Genomic DNA, 27,884 nt, shown 5'->3' with positions numbered 1-27,884 from the left:
TTCTCCTGATTCAGTACCAAGTTGCATTCTAGTGGCTCTGTGTGTGCCTGTGTTAAAATGCTTTAGGAACAAGCAGCTCTCGTTAAAAACAACTAAGTTATTTTCCACCACGCAGCTGCATGTTTTTCTATTAGTCTTTCTATATTCTCGTTTTTATTTAGTATTTCTGTGTCCTCCAAGTCTATTTTTTTCTTTTAGTTGCACTGTACATCCATGAAGTGTAGGAGCAACTAATTCGTCAGCTGGAAGCTGAAACAGAAGTGATGGTTACACAACCTCAGGAACAGCCTCTTCCAGGGGTCCTTCTACTGGCACATAAACCCTGTAAATACATAATTATATTGCCTTCAAATCTGGTAGTATATTTACGTTAGAAAAAGAATGAGTTTACATTTATTTACCCTTGTTACAGTGCACGATCACGACCAAATACCTGTGCTTGTTGAGAGATGTCACAATGGGGAGTCTCCATCGAAATCATCGTGTAAGCAGTGGCTGATACATATGAGCGGCGCTCGCTCCCCCCCCCCCCCCTCCCCCGCCCCCCCCCCCCATCCCCGTTTCATGGCCGACACCATTGGCACCCGCGCCGCCGCCGCCAGTCACCTCGCACGCTATTCGTTCGTTTCTTTCGTCAGTCGACTCGACTGAATCGAGTTATCGAGCAGTTGAACTTTCTTATGCAGCACGCGTGTTCGCGTCATCGCATTTTATACGTTTCTGTCTGGCACATACATAGCTAACACATACCTATGAGAAAAGTCGCGGCCATTCTAGTCATCTCGATACGTGATTCTGTCTGGCATTTATTCGAGAAAAGTCGCGAATATTCTACTGTTTTCTTGTACAGAGGACCTTCGATACCTAGCGTTATACGAGGGTTGACTGAAAAGTAATACATCCACCTTCGTAACTCTTCAACAGTTGGCAGCATTGGTATGCGGCACCTACTGGCTTGTTTCGTAGCCTCTTCTCTACAGCTCCAGTTGGCGGGACGTCTTACCATTGAACAGTTGTGTTGTTACAGTGTAAAGCATGAAACGCTGCAGAGACGGTCGGTCAATGCGATTTAAGCGATGTGCAGTCACTGAATTCTTGACAGCAGAAGGTGTCACCCTAAAGAAGATTCGTCAGAGAATGAAAGCAGATTGTTGATATGAGTACTGTGCGTCGTTGGGCGAGCAAGTTGAAAAATGTTGAGATGGGAACATCTGATCTGCGTGACAAACAAAGAGTTAAACGTAATGTGACAGTAGCCACCGAGTTTCACAAGAAAAATGTTAACAGATTGATTCAGGCCGATCGTCGTATCACACAGAGAGAAACTGCAAGCACAATCGGCATTTCACAAGACCGAGTGGGTCACGCTAATGCTTTTCTTGGCTATTGGAAGATCTGTGCACGATGGATACCCCAGATGCTGACTCCTGAAGTGAAAACGCACAGGAACTCCTCTCGCGTTACGAGAATGAAGGTGACGCCTTTCTCCATTCAGTTGTGATAGGAGACGAAACGTGGTTCCACCATTACGACCCAGAGACGAAACGTCAGTCTATGGAACATCACCAAAAAGACGCGCTCCAGGAAAAGAAATTCAAGACGCAGCCCTCAGCTGGAAAAATCATGGCCACAGTGTTCTGGGACGCAGATGGTGTTATCGATGTTGATTTCCTTGATCGTGGAACAACAATAAATTCAGAGCGTTACATCACAACGCTGCGAACTCTGAAACGACAGCTAACAAGGGTCCGAAAGGAAAAGGGGAATGTTCTCCTGCAGCATGACAATGCCAAACCGCACACTTCACGTGCCACCACAGCAGAACTTCAGAGACCGAATCTCACCACCATACGGCATCTTCCATACAGTCCAGATTTAGCACCATCGGACTTCCATCTGTTCCACATAATGAAAGACGATCTGCGGCGACGTCATTATACTTCTGATGAAGACGATGAGAGAACTGTGAAACTGTGGTTGTGGAAACAGTGTTAAAAATGGTTCAAATGGCTCTGAGCACTGTGGGACTTAACATCTGATGTCATCAGTCCCCTAGAACTTAGAACTACTTAAACCTAACTAACCTAAGAACATCACACACATCCATGCCCGAGGCAGGATTAGAACCTGCAACCGTAGCGGTCGCGCGATTCCAGACTGTAGCACCTAGAACACCTCGACCACACCGGCCGGCGAAATAGTGTCGACTCCTTCCGTGACGACTTCAGAAAACTTGTTCATCGTTGGCAGAAATGTACCCAATTGGCAGGTGGTTATGTGGAAAAGTGAATATTGGTAACTAAAGATCACGTTCTAAGGATTATTTCTGCATTTGATTTATTAAAATATTACCATCAAAACCCAATTAACGAATGTGGAGGCGCTACTTTCCATTCAACCCTCGTAAATACGGACTGTTCGCCGAATAGGAAGCTGGTTTATATTCAGAAGCAGAAATATGAAGACTGAAGCATGAATAAGTTAAAAGTCCTAGTTGTAGCAAGTGCAAGTGTAATGATTAGTCAACAGTGAGAGTGCTCAGTTGATTGTGAAGTATTAATAATACAAATTCATTGTAATTTCTCAGTAAAAATATTATTACGAAACTCGTAACAATTTTTTACTATTAACATAAAAGAAGTTAGGTGCGGGAGACTATTGATGCGTGTATCTCTGGTAATAGTTACTTTCGAGAACATTCCTAAAAACGCATAGTTACTATATAGGCCCTCTATCGAATGCATGTGACTTGGTTATTTTTTAGTGCAGTAAAAGTAAAGGTAGCTCAAGATATCTTTAGCGCCCCCTCCTTGAGGTTTTTCTGTACCCACCACTGGATGCAAATAGATAGAGATCAGGTTTTGTAGTAGTAGTAATAGTAGTAGTAGTAGTATATATTTTAGAAAAGGTAGTTTCCAATTCCATTTGTTTTGTTGTAGTGGGCACAGATCAGTGGCCCCTGAGAGTGGTGAGATGCTGGAGCAGTTAGTGGAGGAACAACAACTCCCAGAATCCCACTCGCTCATGCCAGATTGGGTGGTGGAAATGGTGTATGAGCCCAATTGGGCTATGCATGTCCCAGATTATGCAGACATCTAGGTAATTATTATATTTAATAGATGTTCTTTCTTTAGTTTCAGTAGTAGTGGTAGCATGCTGCTACAGCTGTTCTCTCTCTCTCTCTCCACCTATGCACCATCACAGAGCACTGTGGCTCGGGTTCAAAGACAGATCGTAATGTCCTGTCAGGCATGCCTCGCCCTGCAGAATGAGGCTTTCAGCCACATGGGATGCTGTCTCTGCCACTGCCATCTCCACCGCCGCCATTATACTGTCCCATTCTGGCATCCATAGCGATGCTAACTCCTGTAGCTGCCAAAATACTACCGGGAGCATCTAGAGTTGGGATAGCTGTACCATCCAGCAGACCCGCATTGCCCCAGCCTGCATGGTCCCACTGGCCTTATGCAGGTCGTTATGCATCGCCACCATCATAAAAACCTGCATCGCCCCAGTCCTGCTGTTCCAGCTAGAATGATGAAGACTGCCAACAGCAACCCACCACTAGTCATAGTGCTTCAATGGTAGGAAGCCAAAGTATGTTATGTTTGCGGTTGCTGTTGATGAGCGTATCTCATTCTCCAGGGCTGTGGACACTGTAGGGTAAATAAAGACCCAATAGGGATTCTAAACACTTACTTCCCCCTGCTGAAGAGAGAAATCCCTCAGCTTGTCAATCATCCAGATTACCCCTCCATTAAGTGTAGTGCAGCGCTGTGTTGGAAGCTCACGTATCCCTCAAACAACAGCGGTGTTACAGAGGAGAGCAACATCACCTACATTTGGGGGAGAACTAATGGAGAACTAACGGAGCAGCTCAATCACTATGTGGCTTAAAGATTTCACAGTGTGTGCAACAAGGGACAAGTTTTCCAAGGTGGAACATGAGGCTCTGATAAAGCACACAGTCGAGTAATACACCTCAATATCCATATGTATGTCCATCGTCCAGTCAATGGTGGGTCCAGCAATATCAAGGTTCCTGACGATACAGCTAACGAGAAGACGTCTATTAATGTCAAAAATAACGATGAATATTGCTTCGCGTGGTCTCTCCTGGCTTGTAAGAGAAATTATAAGGCGCATCCAGAGTGCTTAACTCGATACAGTCGTAATATTGATGTCTGTGGTTTTTATAACTGTAACGGTATTGAATTCCCTGTAAAATCCCAGGACGTTCCTAAATTTGAGGCACAGAATCATGACATAATGGTTCACATTTATACCCTGGCAAGTGCAGTTCGAATGACTGTATATTTTCGAACCATACTTTCATTCCCATCAATTTTTTTAAAATTTGTATGTCAGGGTAAAATACATGTGAACATGCTTTTATTCTCATATGATAAAAGTAAGGAGAAAAGTAATTATCATTATCGCTGTATTAGGGATATTTCCCACCTTTCCGCCCAACTGCGTAAACATGGCCACAGACGGTACTTTTGCTTAAGATGTCTAATGCTTTTTCCTCGAACGAGTCCTTGACAAATCACCACGTTAATTGTCTTGGGATGTCATGCGCAAGAAAACGATGGTTAGCATCGAACTATTGGCTGATCCTCGTGCTGTGTAATAAAATGCAGGGTTAAGAGCGTAAGGTGGTCATGCATACACTCCAGAAATTCTATAAAACATCGGAAAGCAAGTGCACGTCCATGTCCGTGTAAAGTCTTGCATACTCTCCCAAATTTGGGATGTAAAACGTCTGCTAAGCATGCACAGCATGCACGTATTGTGCATCCGATATGATATCGCCTATAAGATTACTGGTGAATGCAGTTGTGTTGAGTAGTCTGGTGTCTTTGAGTTTTCCCATACAATCCAGATACTCATATGGGTAAACCTTCTTCCTTGTCACAAGATGAAACTTTATGTCATCGGAATAAGCAGCTCGAGTAATGTGCATATTCTGCGGAGGAAGAATTTGAACAAGTTTCTGGAGTGGTGCCTGCATAAAACGTAGCGGAGAGCAATTCTTGGCATCATTCTTCTGGAGAATGAAATGTATTTCTTAACGCTCTCAGGCGGGACACTGACCTGATCTTTCTCCATACAGGAATCGTCCAAGTGCTCAACAAGAAAGTGTGAATCATAACCACTCAAACTGTGGAAAGAGACAGGTATGCATGGTGGTAATTCACACTTCCAGTTGCGTGTGTTATGAGTGGCATTCTGGAACTTCTCCATTAGATGACAATTGTCCTATGAGGAGTTTCCGCTTTCCAATCTAATGGCTGCCTCTAGATATGACAGTCAACTGTCTTCTTTTACAAATCATCCTTCTCCTTTGACTCGGACATGGAAATTTCGGTGCTGCATAGTTTATCAATCTCTCGTGAAAGATTTTCCAACTCAGTGAGCACCTAAATCGCAAGATTATTCCCAACATATGGCTGCTACGACTTGACTCATATGAACATACGTCCTGGTACACTACTGCATACGATATGTGTTTCTCGGTGAAGGTGGTATTCGAGACTGTAAGGCCGCATTCACATTGTGTCACAGGAGCGAGGAGCACTCAAACTCAGCGTACACTACAAAAGGGCAACGCTCCTGATGGTAGGAATTCTTAAACTTCAAGATTTTGCATTCTTCAGTGGGCATGACAGCATGTACTGGTTTCCTGGCTGAGCTGTTAATTTGATGATTTACTAAGAGCTCGTCTGAGGAAAAAGCACTGACACATCTTAGGCAAAACTAAGTAATCCTGATGCCAGGATTACTTAGTTGGGTGGAAAGAAGGTGGGAAATGTCCTTAATCCAGTAGTAATGATAATTATTTTTCTCTTTATTTTAATCATCTGACAATAGAAGCATATACACATGTATTTTACGCCGACACGCAAATTTAAAAAAAAAATGACAGGTCTGAGAGTATGGTTCGATAATATACAATCATTTGAACTGCACTTGCCCAGGGTATAACTATGAACCAATGTGTCACGATTCTGTGCCCCAAATTTAGGAACGTCCTGCAGTTTTACAGAAAATTCTATACCGTTAAAGTTATAAAAACCACAAACGTCAATATTATGACTGTATCGAGTTAAGCACTCTGGGTGCGCTTTATAATTTCTCTTACAAGCCAGGAGAGACCACACGAAGCGATATTCATCGTCATTTTTCACATTAATAGATGTCTTCTCGTTAGCTATATCGTCAGGAAGCTTGATATTGCTGTACTTGCCATTGACTGGATCATGGACATACATATTTATGTCGAGGTGTATTACTCAGCTGAGTGCTTTACCAGACACTCCATGTTCCACCTCGGAAAAATTGCACCTTGTTGCACTCAAGGTGAAATCTTTAATCCACGTAACGAATGAGGTCGTTAGCGTTACCACTCCATCGGTTCTCCCCCAAATGTAGACGATGCTGCTCTCCTCTACAGCACCACTGTGTTTTGAGAGATGTGTGAGCTTGCAGCACAGCACTGCACTGCACGTAATGGAGGGGTAGTGTGGATGACTGACGAGCTGAGTAATCTCTCTCTCCAGCAGGGGGAAGCAAGCGTTCAGAAACCCTGTTGGGTCTTTATACTCCCTTGATCGGTTCTCAGTCCTGGAGAATGAGATACGCTCGTCAAAAGCATCTGCAGTCACCAGGTAGCTTAGCTCTGGCATGATGTTACTGACCTGATGCCCATCACTATTAGGACAGGGGAAGGTGCTGCTGTCTACCGTTGAAACACTATGAGTGGTAGGTTACTGTTGGCGGCCTTCGTTACACCAGCGAGAACAGCTGGTATGGTGCAATGCAGGACTGCGAGATGGAGGCGGTGAGATTTAACCTGCATCAGCCAGTGGGAGCGGCCTAGCTGGGGCAATGCAGATCAGCTAGATGATGCAGCTACTCCAGCTGGTGGCAGTGTTCTGCCAGCCAGAGCAGTTAGAGTCGAAATGGATGCCACAGCAGGACGGGAGAATGTGGTTAGTGGAGGTGGCTGCATCCCATGCTGCTGCAAGTCTCGTTCTGCTGGGCGAGGCATGCGTAATGGGGCAGCGTTTTGTTGTTGGCATTACCATCTGCCTTTGCTTTCATGCCACAGTGTACTGTAATGGTATAGCCCGTGAAGAGAGAGAGAATAAGTATACCTGCATGCTACTACTACACTGCAAGGAAAGAAAGAACACTGATTATATACAATAATTACCTAGTTGGCAATCTGCCCATGATGATATCTGGTCCCAGATGTCTGCATCTGTGACATCCATAGACCAGTTGGGCATTGGCAGGGTTGGGGTTTACAGTAACCCTGCTCTCCCACCACTTTCCCCACTCAGTCTGGCATTGGCGAGTTTGGTTCTGGGAGTTATTGCTGCTCCATTAACTTCTCCAACATCTTGCCACTGTCATGGAGCCATTGGTCTATGTCCACTGTAAGAAGAACAACTGGAACTGCAAACATTCTTTTCTGGAACATATACTGCTCCTACGAAACATGATGTCTATGTCTTGACGTGATGGTTGTGAAAGTGACTCTCCATTGTGATGTCTCTGAAGAACCGCATGTAATTGGTCCAGATCGTGTACTTAACAAGAAAACAAACAGAAATGTAAACTCATTCTTCTTCTAATGTAAGTGTACTACAAGATTTGCAGATGAAATAATTATGTACTTCCAAGACTGCTGTACCGGTGGAAGCATGGCTGGAGGAAGCTATTTCTGTGGTTGTGTAACCACCACCTCTCTTTCAGCTTCCAGCTGACGAATTAACTGCTCCTGCACTTCATGGATGTAGGCTGCAATGAATAGAAAAAAAAAGACTTGTACAACACAGAACTACTAAATTCACCGAAAATATAGAGATACTAAATACAAAAACATGAAGGGCATGGTGCAAAATAACATATTTGTTTTTAACGAGAGCTTCTTGTTCCTAAGTAATTTTAAATCGATTTAACACACATACATACACACACACACACACACACTCACAAACACACACACACACACACACACACACACACACACACACAAAGAGAGAGAGAGAGGGGGGGGAGGGGGAGAGAGAACTACTATAATTCAACTTGGTACTAAATCAGACAAACGACCATAAAAGTTTCACGCAGATATAGGAAGAGGCATCAGCAGTGGGAAGCACTGAAAAGTATCTTTGGCATGGGTAATACACAAGCTGAAGATGTGTAGAGAAATTCTTCTGGGATGTCTTAACACTAAATAACACTCGTTTAATGCATGATACTGAATCTGATGAGATAACAGTCGTTTCATTAAAGAATGTTACTTGTTCCTAACTCTGACCACAACCACACATTGAAGGTGGAAAAATGTACTTATACAGTAATTCACCTTCATCCAGCCTAAGGCGTCTGCAGCTGGGATTGCCGCAGGTTGAAGATATTCATGAAGAGCGTTTCATCCTAGTGGCGAGAACTCGAAATAAGAGTAGCTGTAGACAGAGGTTGAATGAGGGTGACTGCAACAAGACAAGGGTATATTTGAAATCTGATCACCAACCTATTTCCACAACAGCCAATAGGATTGCAGGAACAGTGACCAACAAATTAGAACAAGTCTGCAGATGAATGCTGGACATGCATGTATTTGCATCATCTTTGACAAGCACAGAGCCACCGATTTCTACTGAGTGGTCTTCAAACCTTTGAGGTAGACCGCTAGCGAGATAAATTGTCGTTTTTCAGACAAAACTGCGTGTTCTCACACACCAAGGAAGTAGCTGCATACTTTTCTGGGGTGCCTCTGGTTCCTGTGTGAGGTGGGCAATGGCATAATCCTTCCTAGAAGTTGCTGGTAGATCACTATCGCCTTTGATAGTGAAATAGTTTGATCTGTTCCAGACAAAGGTATAGGTCCCAGTTCCCTGGTATAATTGACACAGATCTGGGAAACACAGATCGGAACAGCAGTCACCTGTGGCAGCAGAAAAGGGGGACATGGAGGGCCTCACAGCAAGGGGTCCCAAACACACGACCGAGCAGTGACGCTGCAGCCATGAGCAGGTAGTGGAGGACGGTATGGTGAGGGACTCCCCTATCTGGTTGCGAGCATATAATGAGACAAAAGACGGAGCAGGTACCACATTACAGACCACGGCAGACTGATACGATAGCTGTCCCTGACAATGCACTAGTTCAGGTAGTGCTTGCCTGACCCCGTCACAAGGTGGTGGTATATCAGCCTCCTTGCCCTGGGCATCAGACAGTAGTGAGCCATGAAGTCAGCTGGACATGTGCAGGCAGCTGGAAGATGCGTGATTTTTTTAAATATGCGATCATATTTTAGAGTGGTGGGTGTCATGGTTGTGTGCATTGCGTTATTAGCATTTATAACCTCTGATGTGGTAGCACTCAGTAATTTTCGGGTCGTTTTTTTTATCTGTTAACCTCTGTAGCAAGCGTTTTTGCTTCAAAGTTTTTCGCCGTGTATTCCAGTTTATGGTTTTGTTTCACTCATCGTTTTTAGAGCAATTTTCAGAGCGTTTTTCTATAGGGCACTGTTTTTTCACGATTAGTGGGTGTTTTTCTATCGTATCGCCAATTTCAAGCACACATGCTGTAGGGTAATTCTCAGTTCGGTTTCCCCACCTAAAATTTAGGAAATTCTTCAGGAGGATAACACCTCAAAAATAAATAAAGTAAATAAATGAAAACGTTGCCTTACATCCTTTTTCTCCAGCAGCTTAGCAAGACTGAGGCTTTTTTCCCACCAATTCACAAGTGGGTGTGGAGAGAGTAGAAGTGTGGGAGAGGAAGGTTTGTGGGGGAGGGGAGGGGAGAAGTCTAGGATGAGAGGGTAAGTGGGCAGTGGGAGGAGTAGAGCTGGTGACATGAAAATGTGACATTGCGACATCTACCACTAGGGTGTGAGGGGGATGTGGGGGAGCCACCACCTTGGATAAATTTGGCAACAATGCAGGCTGTCCTAGCTTCGGTTCTGCCTCACTACTTACAGTCTATGAGGGCTTGTTATGACTGCAAGACGTCTCATATGAGAATAACTTTATGTCTACAGTCTTTTAAAATGAGAAATTTCAAGGGCTGTGTTCTGTCATTGACAGTTATTCTCACCTTGCACTGTCCTGTTGGGTGGACATATTTCTCAGTTATGACTTTCAGCACAATCGCTTTTGTGTCATGGAACATAGACTTCTATAGTTGATGACAATAAGCACCTGACATGAAGCCCGTGAGTCAACTGGCCTGCAGACGGGTTGGCCGTGAATGGTGATGTTGATGAGATTTCTTGAAACCTTTGTGACTGGCATCCATTTCCGAAGATGGTCGCCTCATTTATCTTACCCCAGTTCAGAGGCTAGATGAGTGGCTATTATCTATATATGGTCGCCTCACTTAATTTAACTGAATCAAGCAGCTGTTTAACTTACAAACGTGTCCTCGGTGTCAATAGTGGAAACACACAGGCTTGTTCTCCTCTCTCCTCCAAATGTCTGTTCTTCTGTGGGGCGTAATGTATGGTGGAGGACTAATGGCTCTGAGCACTATGGGACTTAACATCTGTGATCATCAGTCCCCTAGAACTTAGAACTACTTAAACCTAACTAACCTAAGGACATCACGCACATCCATGCCCGAGGCAGGATTCGAACCTGCGACCGTAGCAGTCGCGTGGTTCCGGACTGAGCGCCTAGAACTATGGTGGAGGAGCTGGTCATACTTGTGGTAGTTGGGTGCTGGGTCGTCGTTTGATAGCTGTGGCGTAAGTCCAGGTTGGCCGAATCCATTTTTCCTTGCACATTTGGCTGGTGGCGAGGATTTGTGCTAACGATCGACACATCTCTTTTACAACATTCTCTAAAACCTCCTGATGTACTGGCTCGACATTCTTGACTGCTATTTCTTGCTTAGTTTATCCGACAGTTCTTGTTGCAAAAATGCAGTATTTCATCTCTCATTACGTGGCATGTGAAAGAGACGAGGTAGCGGTGCACTTCCTCAACTGCCAAAGGGCCACATTAGGGAGTCGCTCATACTTGTTCCGTCCAACTCTTTTTCTCTTGCAAGCTCCCGATGTGCTGGCACCACTTGTTGAATTACTCGGTTGTTGTGACAACTGGGTACACGTCTTACGCGACTCCCTTCATCAAGTGTGTTACTTTTGTCAGGTTCTGCCATATTTTGATGCGGAACGTGGCATATGGCCAAAGTACTCTGCATTTACGAGGGTGGTTTGGAAAGTTCTCAGAATAAAATAGAAAAAAGTACTTACATCACCGACACTTTTTTTTAATTTTTCAATGTAGTCTCCTTGTAGATCAATGCACTTGCTTCAACTATGTTCCAGCGCCTTGATCCCATCTCGAAAATGAGTTTCCTACAGGCCTGCAAAATAGTTCTTTGTTTGAAATGAATCTTCGTCCACCAAGAAAAATTTTCAATTTTGGGAAGAAAAGGAAGTCTGATAGAGCCATATCAGATGAATAAGGCGGGTGTGGCAACATTCCATACCTTAATTCGTCTAATTTTGCCATGGAAACGCCACGTGTGTGAGGGTGCGCATTGTCCTGATGGAAGATGACTTTCTTCCTTGCTAAACCTGGCCTTTTCTCGCGTATCTTTTGTTGCAGTTGGTCCAGGAGGCTGGCATAATATTCTTCAGGAATTGTTTGCCCAGCAGCGAGATAATCTACAACCAGGATCCCCTTTGCATTCCAGAACACTGATGCCATAACATTTCCCACCGAAGGAATTATCTTTGGTTTCTTTGGTGGCGGAAAATCAGCATGTTTCCACTGCTTTGACTGTTGTTTTGTCTCTAGGGTATAGTAGTGGACCCAAGTTTCATCTGTGGTCACAAAAATCTTGTTCATCTCTTCTAAAACAGGCCAAACATTGTTCCAATATGGCAATTCTCATGCGTTTTTGATCCAGCGTCAAGAGTCGTGGCACCCATCTTGCAGATAATTTTTTTTTTCATATCTAATTCTTCAGTTAAAATATGATATACCCTTTCAGATGACGTCTGGTAAGCACGGGCAATTTCACACCCTTTCAATTGGCGATCCTCCATGACCATTTTGTGCACTTTTGCAATGATTTCTGGAGTTGCGACATATCTTGGCCGACCACTGTGTGGATCATCATCTAAGCTCCCCGACGAAATTTAAATTCATTTGTTCACTTGGCGACAGTTGTATATGAAGGAGCAGAGTCTCCCAGTGTATTTGGAAACCGGCATGAATGTCCCCCGCTTTCATACCTTTCTTTAGAAAGTACTTAATCACTGCTCGAATCTCAATTTTTTCCATCACCACGCAGAAACAACAACAGAGACACGTCGCTACTACAGCTCTCTACCAAGAGGACTGACGTGGCACGTGTTTACAGGCAACAGTCCAATGAACGTCACTTGAAGAACTCATTGCGCTGGCGCTGACCTCTGGTGGTGATTCCGAGAAATTTTCGAACCACCCTGGTATGACTGTGTCGTTTCCCCTGACGATGGACGCTGGACTTCAATTGTTGACTTGCTGCTGATCGTCGCTAAGCGTTCTCTTCAGTTCTGCCTGGAATTTATCCCAGCTACTGAGCTTCTCTTCGTTGTTCTCGAACCACTGCTGGGCTCCGCCTGCCAATAAATACATACATCTGCGAAACACGTCAGGTCATCCTAACGGTTGTGTCTGGCGACTCGGTCAGATCATTTCACAAATATCGTCGCGTACTGATCAGAATCTACGGAAAACACTGATGATGTGGCTGACTTGCTGCTGGTTTGGAATTCATTGTTCTTCTGAAAATATAGACCGTGATATCGATGGACTGTTGGTATTCCAATTACTGTCCGTGTAGGCGGCAGCATTTACGTTGCCGAATTGGAATGTCATATGTTAGAACGTCTAGAAAATCTGAAAGGAGAAATGCTAAGGCTCAGTGGGGTCACTGTGTAACACAAGAACTCTGTGGGTTACTAATTTTTTCGTTGCGATTTTGATGTTCCGATGTGTTTATTGTGTGAAGCAAATGTTGTGCAGTTGAAATAATATTTTCTCGTTATGAGATGTTGAAATGTTATACGCTTTTATATTGTAAATTTGAGAGAATATTACATGAAAGCTGGCTGTATGTACACACGCTGGGTTATTCAGGGTTATAAGTTATTGTCAAAGAGCCTAGTGAAGTGTCGCTGATCGCGCGGGCGCTCCGTCAAATTAGTGTAGAACGCTATAGTTATTTGTATGCACTGTAAATGATCATTGCACATTGTCGACATATTCGGAAATGCCGCCGGCCGCTGTGGTCGAGCGGTTCTAGGCGCTTCAGTCCGGAACCGCGCTGCTGCTGCGGTCGCAGGTTCGAATCCTGCCACGGGCATGGATGTGTGTGCTGTCCTTAGGTTAGTTGGGTTTAAGTAGTTCTAAGTTCTAGGAGACTGATGATCTCATATGTTAAGTCCCATAGTGCTTAGAGCCATTTTTTTCGGAAATGCCATTTTCGACTATGTTATGATGAAGTGAAAATGGGTCTCGGCCCAAAACTAGTCATCGAATGAATAAAAAGTAAAAATTTGCTACTTGGACTGGCTTTTCATTCTAGTGTAGAGCGCTGTTGAGATGTGAAATAGTGGAGTCGCGTACAAAGAACAGTGGAGACAGTAGTGACGCGGCGCGTGTGTTGAGACATGGTCGTAAGGCAGCGGGACTAAAAGATGTAAAAGCTCGGTGTGGCCAGGCACAGTATAAGGTACAGTACAGTACATGAGGTACAGTACAGCCACTTCTAGAGAAACCAGTTAACGTGAATTGTGCTGTGGGTCCAGTTTTATTTATTGTGTAGCTGTAAGAAGAGCCTATACGACACAACGTCAACGAACAATGCCTTACATGAACCGACGACGACTAAACATTAAGTTGGTTGGTTGGTTGGTTTGGGGAAGGAGACCAGACAGCGAGGTCATCGGTCTCATCGGATTAGGGAAGGACGGGGAAGGAAGTCGGCCGTGCCCTTTGAAAGGAACCATCCCGGCATTTGCCTGGAACGATTTAGGGAAATCACGGAAAACCCAAATCAGGATGGCCGGACGCGGGATTGAACCGTCGTCCTCCCGAATGCGAGTCCAGTGTCTAACCACTGCGCCACCTCGCTCGGTGAAAACATTAAGTAAGATCTGACTAATTATTTGATTAGACTTGCATACGGCTAGCTAGCGTCGCACTTAATTTACTGACTAAATAATAGCAAAATATTTCGAAGCATTGCTTATCAGTTCTACCTAAGACAATTTATCAAAGTAGCTTCCATCTTATCCACTATTACTAACCTAAGGAAACCGTAATGAATGATAAGCAACTGCAATGTTTTCCTATAAAAGAAATAAGTCAATTAAAATAACTAAGCAGCGAGCAACTTTTTGCTACGTTGAAAGAAGTAACGGTGATTAAAGTTTCAATTGTATGCAAGAGAGTAATTAACCAAACAGTTTAGTAATTTGAACAGTAATTTGGGTATTTTTTAATGGTAAATAAGTTTTCATTTTACGCAACTACGATCAGTCAGTGATGTTCGTTAAGTCTTGAAAAAACAATGGTAGTAATATAAGAAGTGATTTTCAGTAACTGTTAGTGAATAACAGAGATCAACAAATCAGTAAAATGATTTATTGAAATTTGACATCGTTTTGCAATTAAAACTTAGCTTTGTAGATTACGTTACTGTGAATTACATGAAAGTGATTATTGAACATGGCTCTGATCTTTATGATAACTCCCAATTTAAGTGACGCAAAACGAAAGACGGTAAGTAAGACATGGAGCGACGTCATGATTTTGCATTTTACGTAACAATTCACAGCTAATGAAATTTTGTTGCTTAAAAGTATTTTACCACTGTGACACATCCATTTGAAGTCGTGATAACGTAATATTTAACAGTTTCGAGCTATTTTCACCCGCTAACGAACCAAGGATTTTTATATAAATTTACGAGTAACAAAACTCAGTAGAAGTCTTTCCCGCCCAACTTCAGATACACGGTTCATTTAAGTTCTCGCCAACCAGAAGTGTAAAGTATAGAAAAATAGCCACCATAGCCTTATCACCAAATAAATCGACCTGCAGCACACCAGACAACCACTACGTCACACTGCAGGCATTACAGCTCGCCGCTGCGTGCAATAGGCCAAGCAACATAGAAACTGGGCAACAGCTAACAAGAAGAGTGTAGTGTGGTACAGTGACGATTTTAATATTCGAATTATACTACGTTCCGTGCGCATCAAAAGTCGAATGAGGCGTTTAATAAGCAGTTTGTGGAGATGAAAGTTCAAATCACAGATGGTTCTGTGATATCCTGGGGCAGAGCGTTCATTGAACCACCTTCAAGCTGTCTCTCTATCGTTCCACTCTAGAACGGCACGCGGGAAAAACGAGCACTTAATTTTTTCTGTGTGAGCCCTGATTTTTCTTATTTTATCGTGATGATCATTTCTCCCTATGTAGGTGGGTGCTAACAGAATGTTTTCGTAGTCGGAGGAGAAAATTGGTGATTGAAATTTCATGAGAAGATCCCGTCGTAACGAAAAACGCCTTTGTTTTAATAATTGCCACTCCAATTCACGTATCTTGTCTGTGTCAATATCTCCCCTATTTCGCGATAATACAAAACGAGCCGCCCTTCTTTGAACTTTTTCGATGACATCCGTCACCTGATGCGGATCCCACACCGCACAGCAATCAGTACTCCAGAATAGGGCGGAAAAGCGTGATGTAAGCAGTTTCTTTTGTAGATGTGTTGCACCTTCTCAATGTTCTGCCAGTGAATCGCAGTCTTTGGTTTGCTCTACCCACAACATTATCTATGTGATCGTTCCAATATAGGTTATCTGTAATTGTAATCCCTAAGTATTTAGTTGAATTTACAGCCTTAAGACTTATGTCACTTATCGCGTAATCGAAATTTATCGGATTTCTTTTAGTACTCATGTGAATAACTTCACACTTTTCTTTATTCAGGGTCAATTGCCACTTTTCGCACCATACAGATTCATTTCGCAATTCGTTTTGGTCATCTGATGACTGTACAAGACGGTAAATGACGGCATCATCTGCAAACAATCTAATAGTGCTAGTCAGATTGTCTCCTTTGTCGTTATTACAGATCAAGGAATATAGAGGGCCTATAACTTCCTGGGGGAACACCGGATGTTACATCTGTTTTACTCAATGACTTTCCGTCCATTACTACGAACTGTGATCTTTCTGACAGACAACCACGAATCCAGTTGCACAGCTGAGGCGATACTCCGTAGGCACGCAGTTTGGTCAGAAGACGCTTGTGAGGAACGGTGTCGAAAACCTTCTGGAAATCTAAAAATATGGGATCTATTTGACATCCCCTGTAGATAGCACTCGTTACTTCATGAGTATAAAGAGCTAGTTGTGTTTCACAAGAGCGGTGTTTTCTAAATCCGTGCTGACTATATGTCAATAAATCGTTTTCTTAGATGTAATTCATAATGTTGGAACACAGTATATGTTCCAGAAACCTACTGCAAATCGACGTTAGTGATATGGGCCTGTAATTCAGCGGATTACTCCTATTTCCCTTTTTGGGTATTGGTGTGACTTGAGCAATTTTCCAGTCTTAGGTACGGAACTTTCTGTGGGCGAGGGGTTGTATATAATTGCTCAAAATGGAGCTATTGCATCAGCATACTCTGAAAGAAACCTAACTGGTATACAATCTGGATCGGAGACCTTGCCTTTGTTAAGTGATTTAAGCTGCTTTGCTACACTGAGGATCTCTACTTCTATGTTTCTCATCTTGGCAGATGTTCTTGATTGGAATTCAGGAATATTTACTTCGTCTTCTTTGGTGAAGGAGTTTCGGAAAACCGTGTCTAATAACTGTGCTTTAGTGGCGCTGTCATCAGTGACTTCACCATTGTTATCGCGCAGTGAAAGTATTGATTGTTCTTCTGTAGTAGAGGGTTACATGCATACATTTCTGATTGGTGACGACGCAGGCCCTCATCGCATCTCGACTGTCCCCATAAATAATCCGATCTCAATGCCACAGAAAATATGTGGGACTATTTGACATGGCGGATGAAACGTAGCAAACATCCCCACATTACGGTAGCTCTGCGGAATCTAATCATCATTGTCTGTCTTGACCTGGAAATGGCAGACCTGAAAAAGATTTAGGAGTAGGGACATTAACAGGGCTACAGGCCTCCTTGGGGTGACTGTTTCTTGTATGGTTCGCTTACAACATTGTGAAACACCAATTACCGATTCAATATCTACAAGTGTTCGACTCACTCTGAAATCTTGATAGTTCTTATGGTGGAATACAGGCCTATGGAATCCATTGTGTGAGCTGAACCCATGATTAGGTTATTGACTACTAAAATTTTCACACTATATATAGTAATATAAATGCTGTACCTTGGGAAGAGGTTTAACATCTGGCTGGATGTGTAGCCCAGTAACTTCCACGAAATTCGGAAGGTTCGGTCTGGGGTAGCTTTGGGTGAAGTGGTTCGTGATGAGCATCAGACTGAAATTTCTCTCCAGTTCGAATATCGACGGCACTTCAGGACCAAAATTATTCTTCAATATAGCGTCGTGTTTCGGCAACACAACATTGAACCACAGATAATTGAAGTAGAACCATACGCAAGAGCTGTAGAGCCTCTGCCAAAATGACAAATGGTCGGAATAAGGATGGGCCCACCAGGGTGAATAGGCTGGGTTGTCCGGGTTCCCGTGCGTCCAGTGGGTGTAAGGGTAGGCTCCGAGGGTCACGAGCCCCACCATCGGTGGGGAACCCACTGCGTGAGCCACGCCATAGAAGCACGGCAACAACGACCTCTCCATGATGTACAGGTCGAACTTCTGCGCCGACCTGTAACAGCAGTTTGTGAGTAGGTACTTACGTGTCTTTTGTCCTGAAGCAATTGAGTATTGGCAGTAAGTAATTTGCAGTGGTGGACGTACTTCAAGAAGCTGATCACCTCTGGGCTATTAAGCCCATCTTCGCAGAGAGGACCTGAGGGGCCTGGTATGCCCGACGCAAACTCCATGGGGCTCCAGTCACGCATGGCGAGGTCCATCCATCTGACAGACATCCTAAGGTGTTTATACGTCGGAGATATGTCGATCTCCGTCAAATTTTTTATAGGCTTCTGTAAACGAAAAAGTTAAATGGAATAATAACAGGGATCCATTCAATACTTAGCAGTCAGTTGATTAGAACACTTAAAATCGTAAATAAAGTTTGGTGGCCTCAGCACCCCATAGTTACCCAGTGGTGGACCGGCAACCTGGGTGCAGGTATTTACCAAGCACTACGGGAGACTATGCGCAGTGAGAACGCTGTTTCCACCCAGCATACTGTCTGACGGTATTTGTAAGCGATAGCCAGTGTACTATTGCGCAAACGAAACTGTGTGATACCACATACAAAGTAAATGTAGGACGTTCCTGAGGGATATTTTTTGAGTATTTTGGCATCACCAACCCATAGTCATCATTTGTTATCTCAAGTACCTTTGTTTAGGGTAAAACACAACGGCGAAGCAGCCTGTGATATGAAAAAATCACCATAACACGGAAGGTTCAAATGTCCAAATGTGCGGTTCTGGGCGCTACAGTCTGGAGCCGAGCGACCGCTACGGTCCCAGGTTCGAATCCTGCCTCGGGCATGGATGTGTGTGATGTCCTTAGGTTAGTTAGGTTTAATTAGTTCAAAGTTCTTGGCGACTGATGACCTCAGAAGTTAAGTCGCATAGTGCTCAGAGCCATTTGAACCATTTGTTCAAATGTGCGTGAATTCCTAAGGGACCAAACTGCTGAGGTCATCGGTCCCAAGACTTAACACACTACTTAAACTAACTTATGCTGAGAACAACACACCCACCCATGCCCGAGGGAGGACTCGAACCTCCGGCGGGAGGGGCCTCGCAATCCGTGACATGGCGCCCTAGACGGCACGGCCACTCCGAGCGGCAACACGAAAGGGTCAGGTTGCTTGTGGAAGACTAAGTACAGATGCAAACATAATGTGACGTGGGTACCACCGCTAACGGAAGAGTTCAGCGTAGCATCATCGTGCCGCTTTTCCATTGTATTGGGTGAAACCGTACATGAGGCGCATCTCTGCCAACTCCTCATTAGTAACCATACCCGTACTGCTTGGTCACGTACGACCAATACTGCAGGAATAGCAAAACCTGAGAGAGAACCAAGGACTAGTGAAAGCAAGGTTCAAAGCGAAGAGTAAACTAGGCATTACTGTTGTCAACAGCGAGGACCGTGAGTGAATGGAACAAGTTTGTTTCCAGATGAGATACACACTACATAACGCCGACGTTAGTATTCTTATACATATACAGGGCTATTACAAATGATTGAAGCGATTTCATAAATTCACTGTAGCTCCATTCATTGACATATGGTCACGACACACTACAGATACGTAGAAAAACTCATAAAGTTTTGTTCGGCTGAAGCCGCACTTCAGGTTTCTGCCGCCAGAGCACTCGAGAGTGCAGTGAGACAAAACGGCGACAGGAGCCGAGAAAGAGTACGTCGTGCTTGAAATGCACTCACATCAGTCAGTCATAACAGTGCAACGACACTTCAGGACGAAGTTCAACAAAGATCCACCAACTGCTAACTCCATTCGGCGATGGTATGCGCAGTTTAAAGCTTCTGGATGCCTCTGTAAGGGGAAATCAACGGGTCGGCCTGCAGTGAGCGAAGAAACGGTTGAACGCGTGCGGGCAAGTTTCACGCGTAGCCCGCGGAAGTCGACGAATAAAGCAAGCAGGGAGCTAAACGTACCACAGCCGACGGTTTGGAAAATCTTACAGAAAAGGCTAAAGCAGAAGCCTTACCGTTTACAATTCTACAAGCCCTGACACCCAATGACAAAGTCAAACGCTTTGAATTTTCAGCGCGGTTGCAACAGCTCATGGAAGAGGATGCGTTCAGTGCGAAACTTGTTTTCAGTGATGAAGCAACATTTTTTCTTAATGGTGAAGTGAACAGACACAATGTGCGAATCTGGGCGGTAGAGAATCCTCACGCATTCGTGCAGCAAATTCGCAATTCACCAAATTTAACGTGTTTTGTGCAATCTCACGGTTTAAAGTTTACGGCCCCTTTTTCTTCTGCGAAAAAAACGTTACAGGACACGTGTATCTGGACAAGCTGGAAAATTGGCTCATGCCCCAACTAGAGACCGACAGCGCCGACTTCATCTTTCAACAGGATGGTGCTCCACCGCACTTCCATCATGATGTTCGGCATTTCTTAAACAGGAGATTGGAAAACCGATGGATCGGTCGTGGTGGAGATCATGATCAGCAATTCATGTCATGGCCTCCACGCTCTCCCGACTTAACTCCATGCGATATCTTTCTGTGGGGTTATGTGAAAGATTCAGTGTTTAAACCTCCTCTACCAAGAAACGTGCCAGAACTGCGAGCTCACATCAACGATGCTTTCGAACTCATTGATGGGGACATGCTGCGCCGAGTGTGGGAGGAACTTGATTATCGGCTTGATGTCTGCCGAATCACTAAAGAGGCACATATCGAACATTTGTGAATGCCTAAGAAAACTTTTTGAGTTTTTGTATGTGTGTGCAAAGCATTGTGAAAATATCTCAAATTATAAAGTTATTGTAGAGCTGTGAAATCGCTTCAATCATTTGTAATAACCCTGTATTTTCCGTGCAAACCAGGGACAAAGATAAAGGCAGTTAAACGACAGACCAGAACCAATTATTCTGTAACGAGCCACCATAGAACATGGATCTCTTGGACCAAAATACTCATAAATTATTCCTATATGCCAGAATAAGTGTCAAATTTTTTTCGGTGGCGTTGAGGGTGGCCCTGTACAATGTAAGTGTTTTTTATCACACCAATGGTAAGCCCGACGCTAGACTGGAAACTTAGTGAAAGCGCTACACGAGTACCGTACTCACAGATTTTTCTCAACTGGAAAAATATCTGGCTAAGAAATAAAAATTAAGGTCATGACTACCATATTACATCAATTGCAGGTAGAACCCGATATACGCGGATTCATTATTCGCCGATTATTCGTTATCCGCGTTTTCGCAAATATGCGATTTCAGTTTTAAGTCCAGCGTTGCCTTCTGTTAGCAGTACGTGGAAGCAGTAATGCGTTGCAGCATCTTCTGTCGTGTTTTTCGAGACGTGAATCATCATTTCAGATCGGTAGAGCTGTGAAGTTGCACGTGACAGCATATGTATTTAAAATGTTAGGTGAGCCGTGGTAAAAATTGCTGTTTTGAAGAGCGCGCCGCAGCGCGTAGTGTGAAGCAGTCTCCCTCCGCTTCAGGCGGTGGCGCCGCTGCGGCAATCCCAGTTTTGGTGTCTCCCTCTGGTGGGAAGGGGGAAAGGTTGCGTGTTCACGTGCATGTAAGGGGCGCTATGAGCTCGCCAGCATGCAGTCTGGGTCAATCTCTCGTCCCCAGCTTGCTGCTCTGTCTCTCGTCCGAATTTGAGGCGCAGTGAGAGAACTCACCGAGTGGTCGCCCGGTTGGGGGCTTAGTTCCTGCATCTGAGTCTGCGCGTTAGGCCGCCAGTCTGCACGAGTCGTTCAGGCAACGGTCATTGGCGGTTGGATTGATCGATCGGTTGGTCGGTCGCGCACTGAGACACCAGATGACTTGTCCGCGTTGAGCGTCGGAGCATTTGAGGTCGTCACGTGAGTCCAGTGGGCCGCGCTGTGTAGCGAGGGATAGTGGCTTCGCGGCCGACACGAGAGCAACAGGAGTCAACCTTCGACATCGGTCTGGCCGGTGCGAGCTGCGACGCCGTGAGACGGGAGATCAGCGTGACTTCCTGCGTCCGTTGAAGCGGCTGGCAGCGGACGGTTCGGGAGAGCGTTTTGGGGGTGCGGCGTCAGGTCTTTGCCAGACATCGCAGTTTATTAGAAGTTAAGTGATTGGAGATATGTTGTTTCATTTACTTGTTAAATTCTACTTGTTTTCTTGGTGAGGTCACCAGCCGCTTTGTTTTGGGCTCGTCCCACCATTCTTCTCCGTTTGCCCACCCGCGGGAAGGTTGTTATTTATGAATTGGGCTGTCCGTTTATCCCTTGTGGAGTAGGGGCGGGTTAGAAAAACCTGCGGTTCGGGTTGTTCAGTAATATCCCTGTCAATCTGCCATACGTTAATGCTCCCTCTGTCATGTTTGTCGGATTCGGTGTGTTAACGAATTTATTGCTTGAAGTGTAACGGCCTAATTCCTGAAAAATGTTTTTATCTTGTCTATCATCTTGAGAGGCGGTATATGTGTACTGTAGAGCATGTTTGGCCAACCTTGTATAATTTTATGTAAGATTGCATTTCATGGGCTTTTATTTAAATGGTCATTTTAGCATACAAAGTTGCCACCCTTCCACCGTAAGACTTTTCTTAGAAGTTAAAATCAAGTTGCACCTTCGGTGGCAGGTTGATCTTTTAATTTTAGTGTTTTGTGTCAGTTCCATCCCTCCTACGGGGTGCATAGTTTATATGCTTGTGTGAATTGTTAAAACTTTAGCTTTAAGGTAATCTGGTGTGTTGCAGATTTGCACCTGTGTAGTCTTTCAGAGGTTGTTGTGGGCGGTCGTGACTACGGACGTGTCAAAAGGAAGCGGCAAGGATCTCAGCCCGAAAGCTCATACACTCAAAAATTTGTTTCTTTCTGCCTCTGAATAAATTGATACTTGATATTTAGAGGGAGCTTCGTGCTTATTATTTTAAATCTGTTTCTTAAAAAAACAAAGCTTTTAGGAATAAAATTCCCACTTTTTAAAAGCGATTTCATTTTGATTTCATCAGTTACTCCCTGGCAACTACTTCCACGCTCACATAGTGTGATTAAATGTGTTAATGTTCTTAATGAATCGCTAGTAAATAAAGTAAATTTTTAAGAATATTCTTTGAAATTAAATTCACGGTTCATTAGGTAAAAGCATAAGGTGTTCCTATCGAGGGAGGAAGAGTGTACGAAGGCCGTATTCATTAGAAACAAAGTTGAAAGTTTTGGATGGCTATGAGAAATGTGAAGGTATTGTTGACATTCAGCGTGCTTTGTGACGTAGTGACCGCACTGCGAGAACTATTCGCGACAATGCGGAATCAGTTCGAATAAGTGCTCAAAGTGCAATTAACTTAAGTGTGACTAGAGTGATGAAATCTCGCTCGGAGGCGATGGAAAGAATGGAATAAATGCTAAGTCACTGGACTGAGCACCACAGCCAGCAGCAAGTGCCTCTCTCGACTCTGGAACTGCTATTCTAGCTAAAGCCAAGAGCTTGTTCGGAGATTTAACGAAAGAAGAGAACTACCCATCACTCTTTTCGGCAGACTCAGCTTGGTTTGGTCATCTTTAGCATCGTTTTAGCTTTCACAATCTTAAATCACAGGAGAGACGGTTGAGGTAGATGAAGTTGGAGACGACGAATTTAAGAAGAGTTTAAAGACTTTGTGGCAGAAGAAGACCATACCGCGAAGCAGGTCTTCAGTCTTGATGAAACGGGGTTGTTATGGAAACGAATGTGTAGCTGTACGTCCATTTCCATTGAAGGAAAAATTTTACCGGGATTTAAGGCTGCCAAGGATAGATGCAGCCTTCATTTTGGAAGAAATGTTGCAGGGGATTACTAATTAAAACCCTCTTACGATGTATCACTCTCAAAATCCTAGGGAACTAAAGGGTTGCGAAAGAGTATATTATTGTGTGCTTCAGTGCTATATTTATAAGTGTATAAATTTTGCATTAAAATCCGTTTCAAAAAGATGTATTATTGTTGGTAAAAACACTAAGAAACTCTATTTTAAACTGAATACGTTAGTAAATGAGAACATGGTCCCCTATTGTAATTACAAAATGAGTCTCGATTTTCGCGAATGCGTCAAACGCGGCGATTTCGCGGAATGTAAATTCCGCGTATAATGAGATTTACCTGAGCTTGTTTATATATATTTATTTCATTGAGCCACGTTTACTGCACCATATTTGCATGAGAGGAAATTTACTAACGAAATTTGCCTAATGTAATCAGATGACCTATTTGTTTAGCTATGTTTGCAACGCTTTTCCACAAAATTTCACTTTTAATAAACCGATGACAGCATTTCGTGTACTTTTGATACTTTTTATCACTGCTTGAAGGAGTAAATTTCATATGAGGTCCTGGCATACGAGTACAAATTGTACGAAATAGTAACACGTCAGTAACCGAAAGGAACTGGAAAGTTTTTCGACTAAACTCACAGCAAGGATAAGCAGCCCTTCCTGACAGGTATTAATCCACAAAATCTGAATGATTCCACACAGTGAGAAATTCATTTGTACTAACAGTGCATTCGGTAATGAGAATAACTGACATATTAACTAATCATCAGAAACAACATGCAAATGATAGGTTTGTCGCTGCTGATTCCCTAGCAAAATAGCCATGTGGTGCATCTCTACTAACATTCGACACCCCATGCTGCCAGAAGCAAAATACGTAATACTGAAGTGTCGAGGAAACCTATTTGAAAAACACCAAACATCCCACGTAGAAACTAGGAATAGACAGGAAATTTTCAAATAAAGTATGACATGTTCCTACAGGAGGTAAATTGGCCAAAACTAGAAGAAAATTTGGTATAGCTACATGTCCCTAAACCAATATCTCTTGCAATATGGGCCGTTTTAGTTATGAGGAGTAATGTGTCATATTCAGTTATGTAGGTCGTCACAAGAGCATTACTTACTTGAGGATAGATGTAAATCCTCGAGCAATCATGGCGGCATCAGGATCCATTCGTTATCAAGGTGGGAACTTTTCTTCTAGTTTTCGCCAGACTGCCCCCTGTACCAATATGTGATACACCCTGTACAATGGTCATCCACATTTAAAAAATAAAGATGCTGAGAGTTTAGGTATGAATGTTCCAGTATTGGTACCAAGGCTTCCGAAATGTCGCACCCACGATGATAATGGCAAAGAACGGAACCTCTATGTCCGAGAACCTCCTATTACTTGTTAAAACTGGCGACAACCATTTTCTGTCATTTAACCAAATGTTTTCTTTGTAATAAAACAAGTAGATTTTATGTTGAATATAAATATATCCCTAACAAAAGCAAACGGATAATTGTACGAAGTCTGAAGAGTAGTGTCTTAGTAGAAATTGAAAATCAAATGCTACCAACTAAAGACGTTGACATTTTCAAGGCTCCACACAAGGACGATGCATCGCTGGCAATCCTCGGCAGCAGTATCTCTCACCGTCTGTCATTCTCTTCGAACCTTCCATGCTTATTTACCAAGCAAATTATGAAGCAATTTCAACAATTACTTGAAATGCCAGTTAGAAATTTACTCTAGGAGAATCGAACTGCAATACTAAGCAGCGGTTGTAGTTATCATTTTTGTTTCCAAACGCTCTTTTTGGGATCTGTAGGATAGCCACGAAGGAAGTGTTAAACACCTAAAGCCCTAAAGTTGCTGTATTTAGCAGCAAAAAAGTATGAAAAGACCTTAAATGTTAGGACTTATTTACCTTTTGGCACATTATTTATCGTTGTAGAAATGTCCTCATTATCTTGATTCTGTTTTCCAGTCTATTTCCTACGTTCTACACATTTTCTACCTTGCTGCTGTAAGAACTTATTTTTCCTTGAAACGCTATGGATTTTGACACTGGTGAGTTTCATCTGGATGTTACAATACGTAATACGAATGTGATTTAACACTGTCGTTGCCAGTGTACCTTATTGATAAGTAAAGTGTTATCTTAGTTTGTACAACTGATTTTGTGATTCTACTTGCCACTTGCTTTGAAGAACATTTAACCTCTCAGAAAGGTTATTTTTGAGCATTTACAGCGCTACAAATGAAATTAAAGTAAACGTAAGTTCAGTATGTCGGTACTCAAGAAACATTATTGACAATTCCAATATGTTTCAGGATACTGCCCGGCATTTCTCTAGTGCAGGTCCGGTCACCTTTAATGAATTCGGAAGGAAATAGATGTGTAACAAATATTAGGTAAAATAATTCGTAGAAAAGGCAGGCGTTTTTGTGATGTATTGACAAGAATGAAAGTACATACTTTGATTGGATCTGGTGTGATGAACGTCACGTCGTGTCCCCTCCTAGCGAGTTCCAAGACTATATGCCTCATAGGCAACACATGGCTGATGGCGGGAAAGGGCGAAGCGGCCAAGATCTTGGCACACTCCGAACCTCCCACGGCGAGCAATAAGATGACCAACGGCGCGCCATTCATAGTGCACTCCCTGCGAAGAATAAACAACAAACGCGTTAGACATTCTTCCTCTAGCAGCTTTTGCGGAAACGCAACAGATCGCGTTTCTTTTTCGTACATTTGGTCTCACTTTTTTATATGGTAGGTATCAGAAAAATGCCGCTAAATACGAAACGAAATTGCTTCTCACTGTGCACTGTAAATTGTGCCGTTTCTTGCGGTTCCATTTTGGTGAAATTTCAAAAAAAAAAAAAATGGTTCAAGTGGCTCTAAGCACTATGGTATTTAACATCCGAGGTCATCAGTCCCCTGGATTTAGAATTACTTAAACCTAACTAACCTATGGACATCACCCACGTCCATGCCCGAGGCAGGATTCGAACCTGCGACCGTAGCAGCAGTGCGGTTCCGGACTGAAGCGCCTAGAACCACTCGGCCACAGCGGCCGGCTTGGTGCAATTTCCTTTTTCATATACTGGTACATTGTCTTATGACTGAATGCACACTCCAAGGAAAAAAAAGTACCCACCATGAAGGAGTTACGCAAATCGGCCTCAAACTGATATTCATACGGGTACTGAAAATGTGAAATGTGTGAAATCTTATGGGACTTAACTGCTAAGGTCATTAGTCCCTAAGCTTACACACTACTTAACCTAAATTATCCTAAGGACAAACACACACACACCCATGCCCGAGGGAGGACTCGAACCTCTGCCGGGAGCAGCCGCACAGTCCATGACTGCAGCGCCTTAGAGCATATACGGGTACTGACAGAAAAATTATACATTTTGGTAAATAGAGGACACATCGGTACCAGGGTATAAATTTTTTGCGAATTTAATTCCGTGTACTCATTTGGACAGTAACTATGCCTCGCAGACAGGCACTTGAGCAATAAACGCAGTTGTCAGTATCCGAGAGAGGGCGTGTAGTTGAGCCTGATATCTGAATAGGAGCTATGCCTCTGGTCGACGATGTTGGCAGGAATGGGTGAACCAGACCGAACACAGCGTCAAGAAGGAAGCGTCCACCTAGAGAGACGACACAACGTGTGTGTGTGTGTGTGTGTGTGTGTGTGTGTGTGTGTGTGTGTGTATCTTTCGAGATTAGTGTGTGTGTATCTTTGGAGATTACGGGCGCTCAAAAGCAAGGTTATCAGCGTCCTTACGCATACTAAAAGAAATGAATGTGGATAAAGTTATGAAAATTGTTATCATACAGTGACGAAGAAACCTATAAAACGACACTCAAGCCGTCACTACTACGTCACTAAGACAACCACTCTACCTCATACGCCTTGAAACAACGCAGAAAGGATGAAAAGTACTACACCTGCGATTACAAGGGAGGTAAAACCACAGAAGAGCTAAAAGAGAGGCACAGGGAAATGTGACTGGCTGATCACTTACAAAATAATGAGTGAGCCAGTCACCTTGTTAACACGTTAAGAACATCTCCCTAAATTATTCAGAAACAACTTGGACAGGTCACAAAATCTTAAAACTCTGACCAGATTCGTCTGAACGTTACTTAAAATAGAGGGCAGATCTGTCGTCAAGTCTGCCGCTGCCCGCTAGTCG

General features: G+C 43.5%; 1 protein-coding gene across 1 annotated transcript in view; it reads right to left on the bottom strand.

The window, feature by feature from the left end:
* Positions 1 to 26,326, bottom strand: part of LOC124607187 (UDP-glucosyltransferase 2-like) — a 58,722-nt gene extending 32,396 nt beyond the window's left edge. Inside the window, exons 1-3 of the mRNA XM_047139408.1 lie at positions 26,146 to 26,326; positions 18,009 to 18,196; positions 17,457 to 17,916 (exon numbers count right to left, since the gene is read on the bottom strand). Coding sequence (XP_046995364.1) covers positions 17,457 to 17,916; positions 18,009 to 18,196; positions 26,146 to 26,322 — 825 coding nt within the window. The 5' untranslated portion in view covers positions 26,323 to 26,326. The remainder of the gene's footprint in view (positions 1 to 17,456; positions 17,917 to 18,008; positions 18,197 to 26,145) is intronic.
* Between the last annotated feature and the right edge of the window lie 1,558 nt (positions 26,327 to 27,884).

This window comes from Schistocerca americana, chromosome 3, assembly GCF_021461395.2.
Source record: "Schistocerca americana isolate TAMUIC-IGC-003095 chromosome 3, iqSchAmer2.1, whole genome shotgun sequence".
In the NCBI taxonomy this organism is placed as follows: domain Eukaryota; kingdom Metazoa; phylum Arthropoda; class Insecta; order Orthoptera; family Acrididae; genus Schistocerca; species Schistocerca americana.
This window is presented reverse-complemented; position numbering and strand designations above follow the sequence as displayed.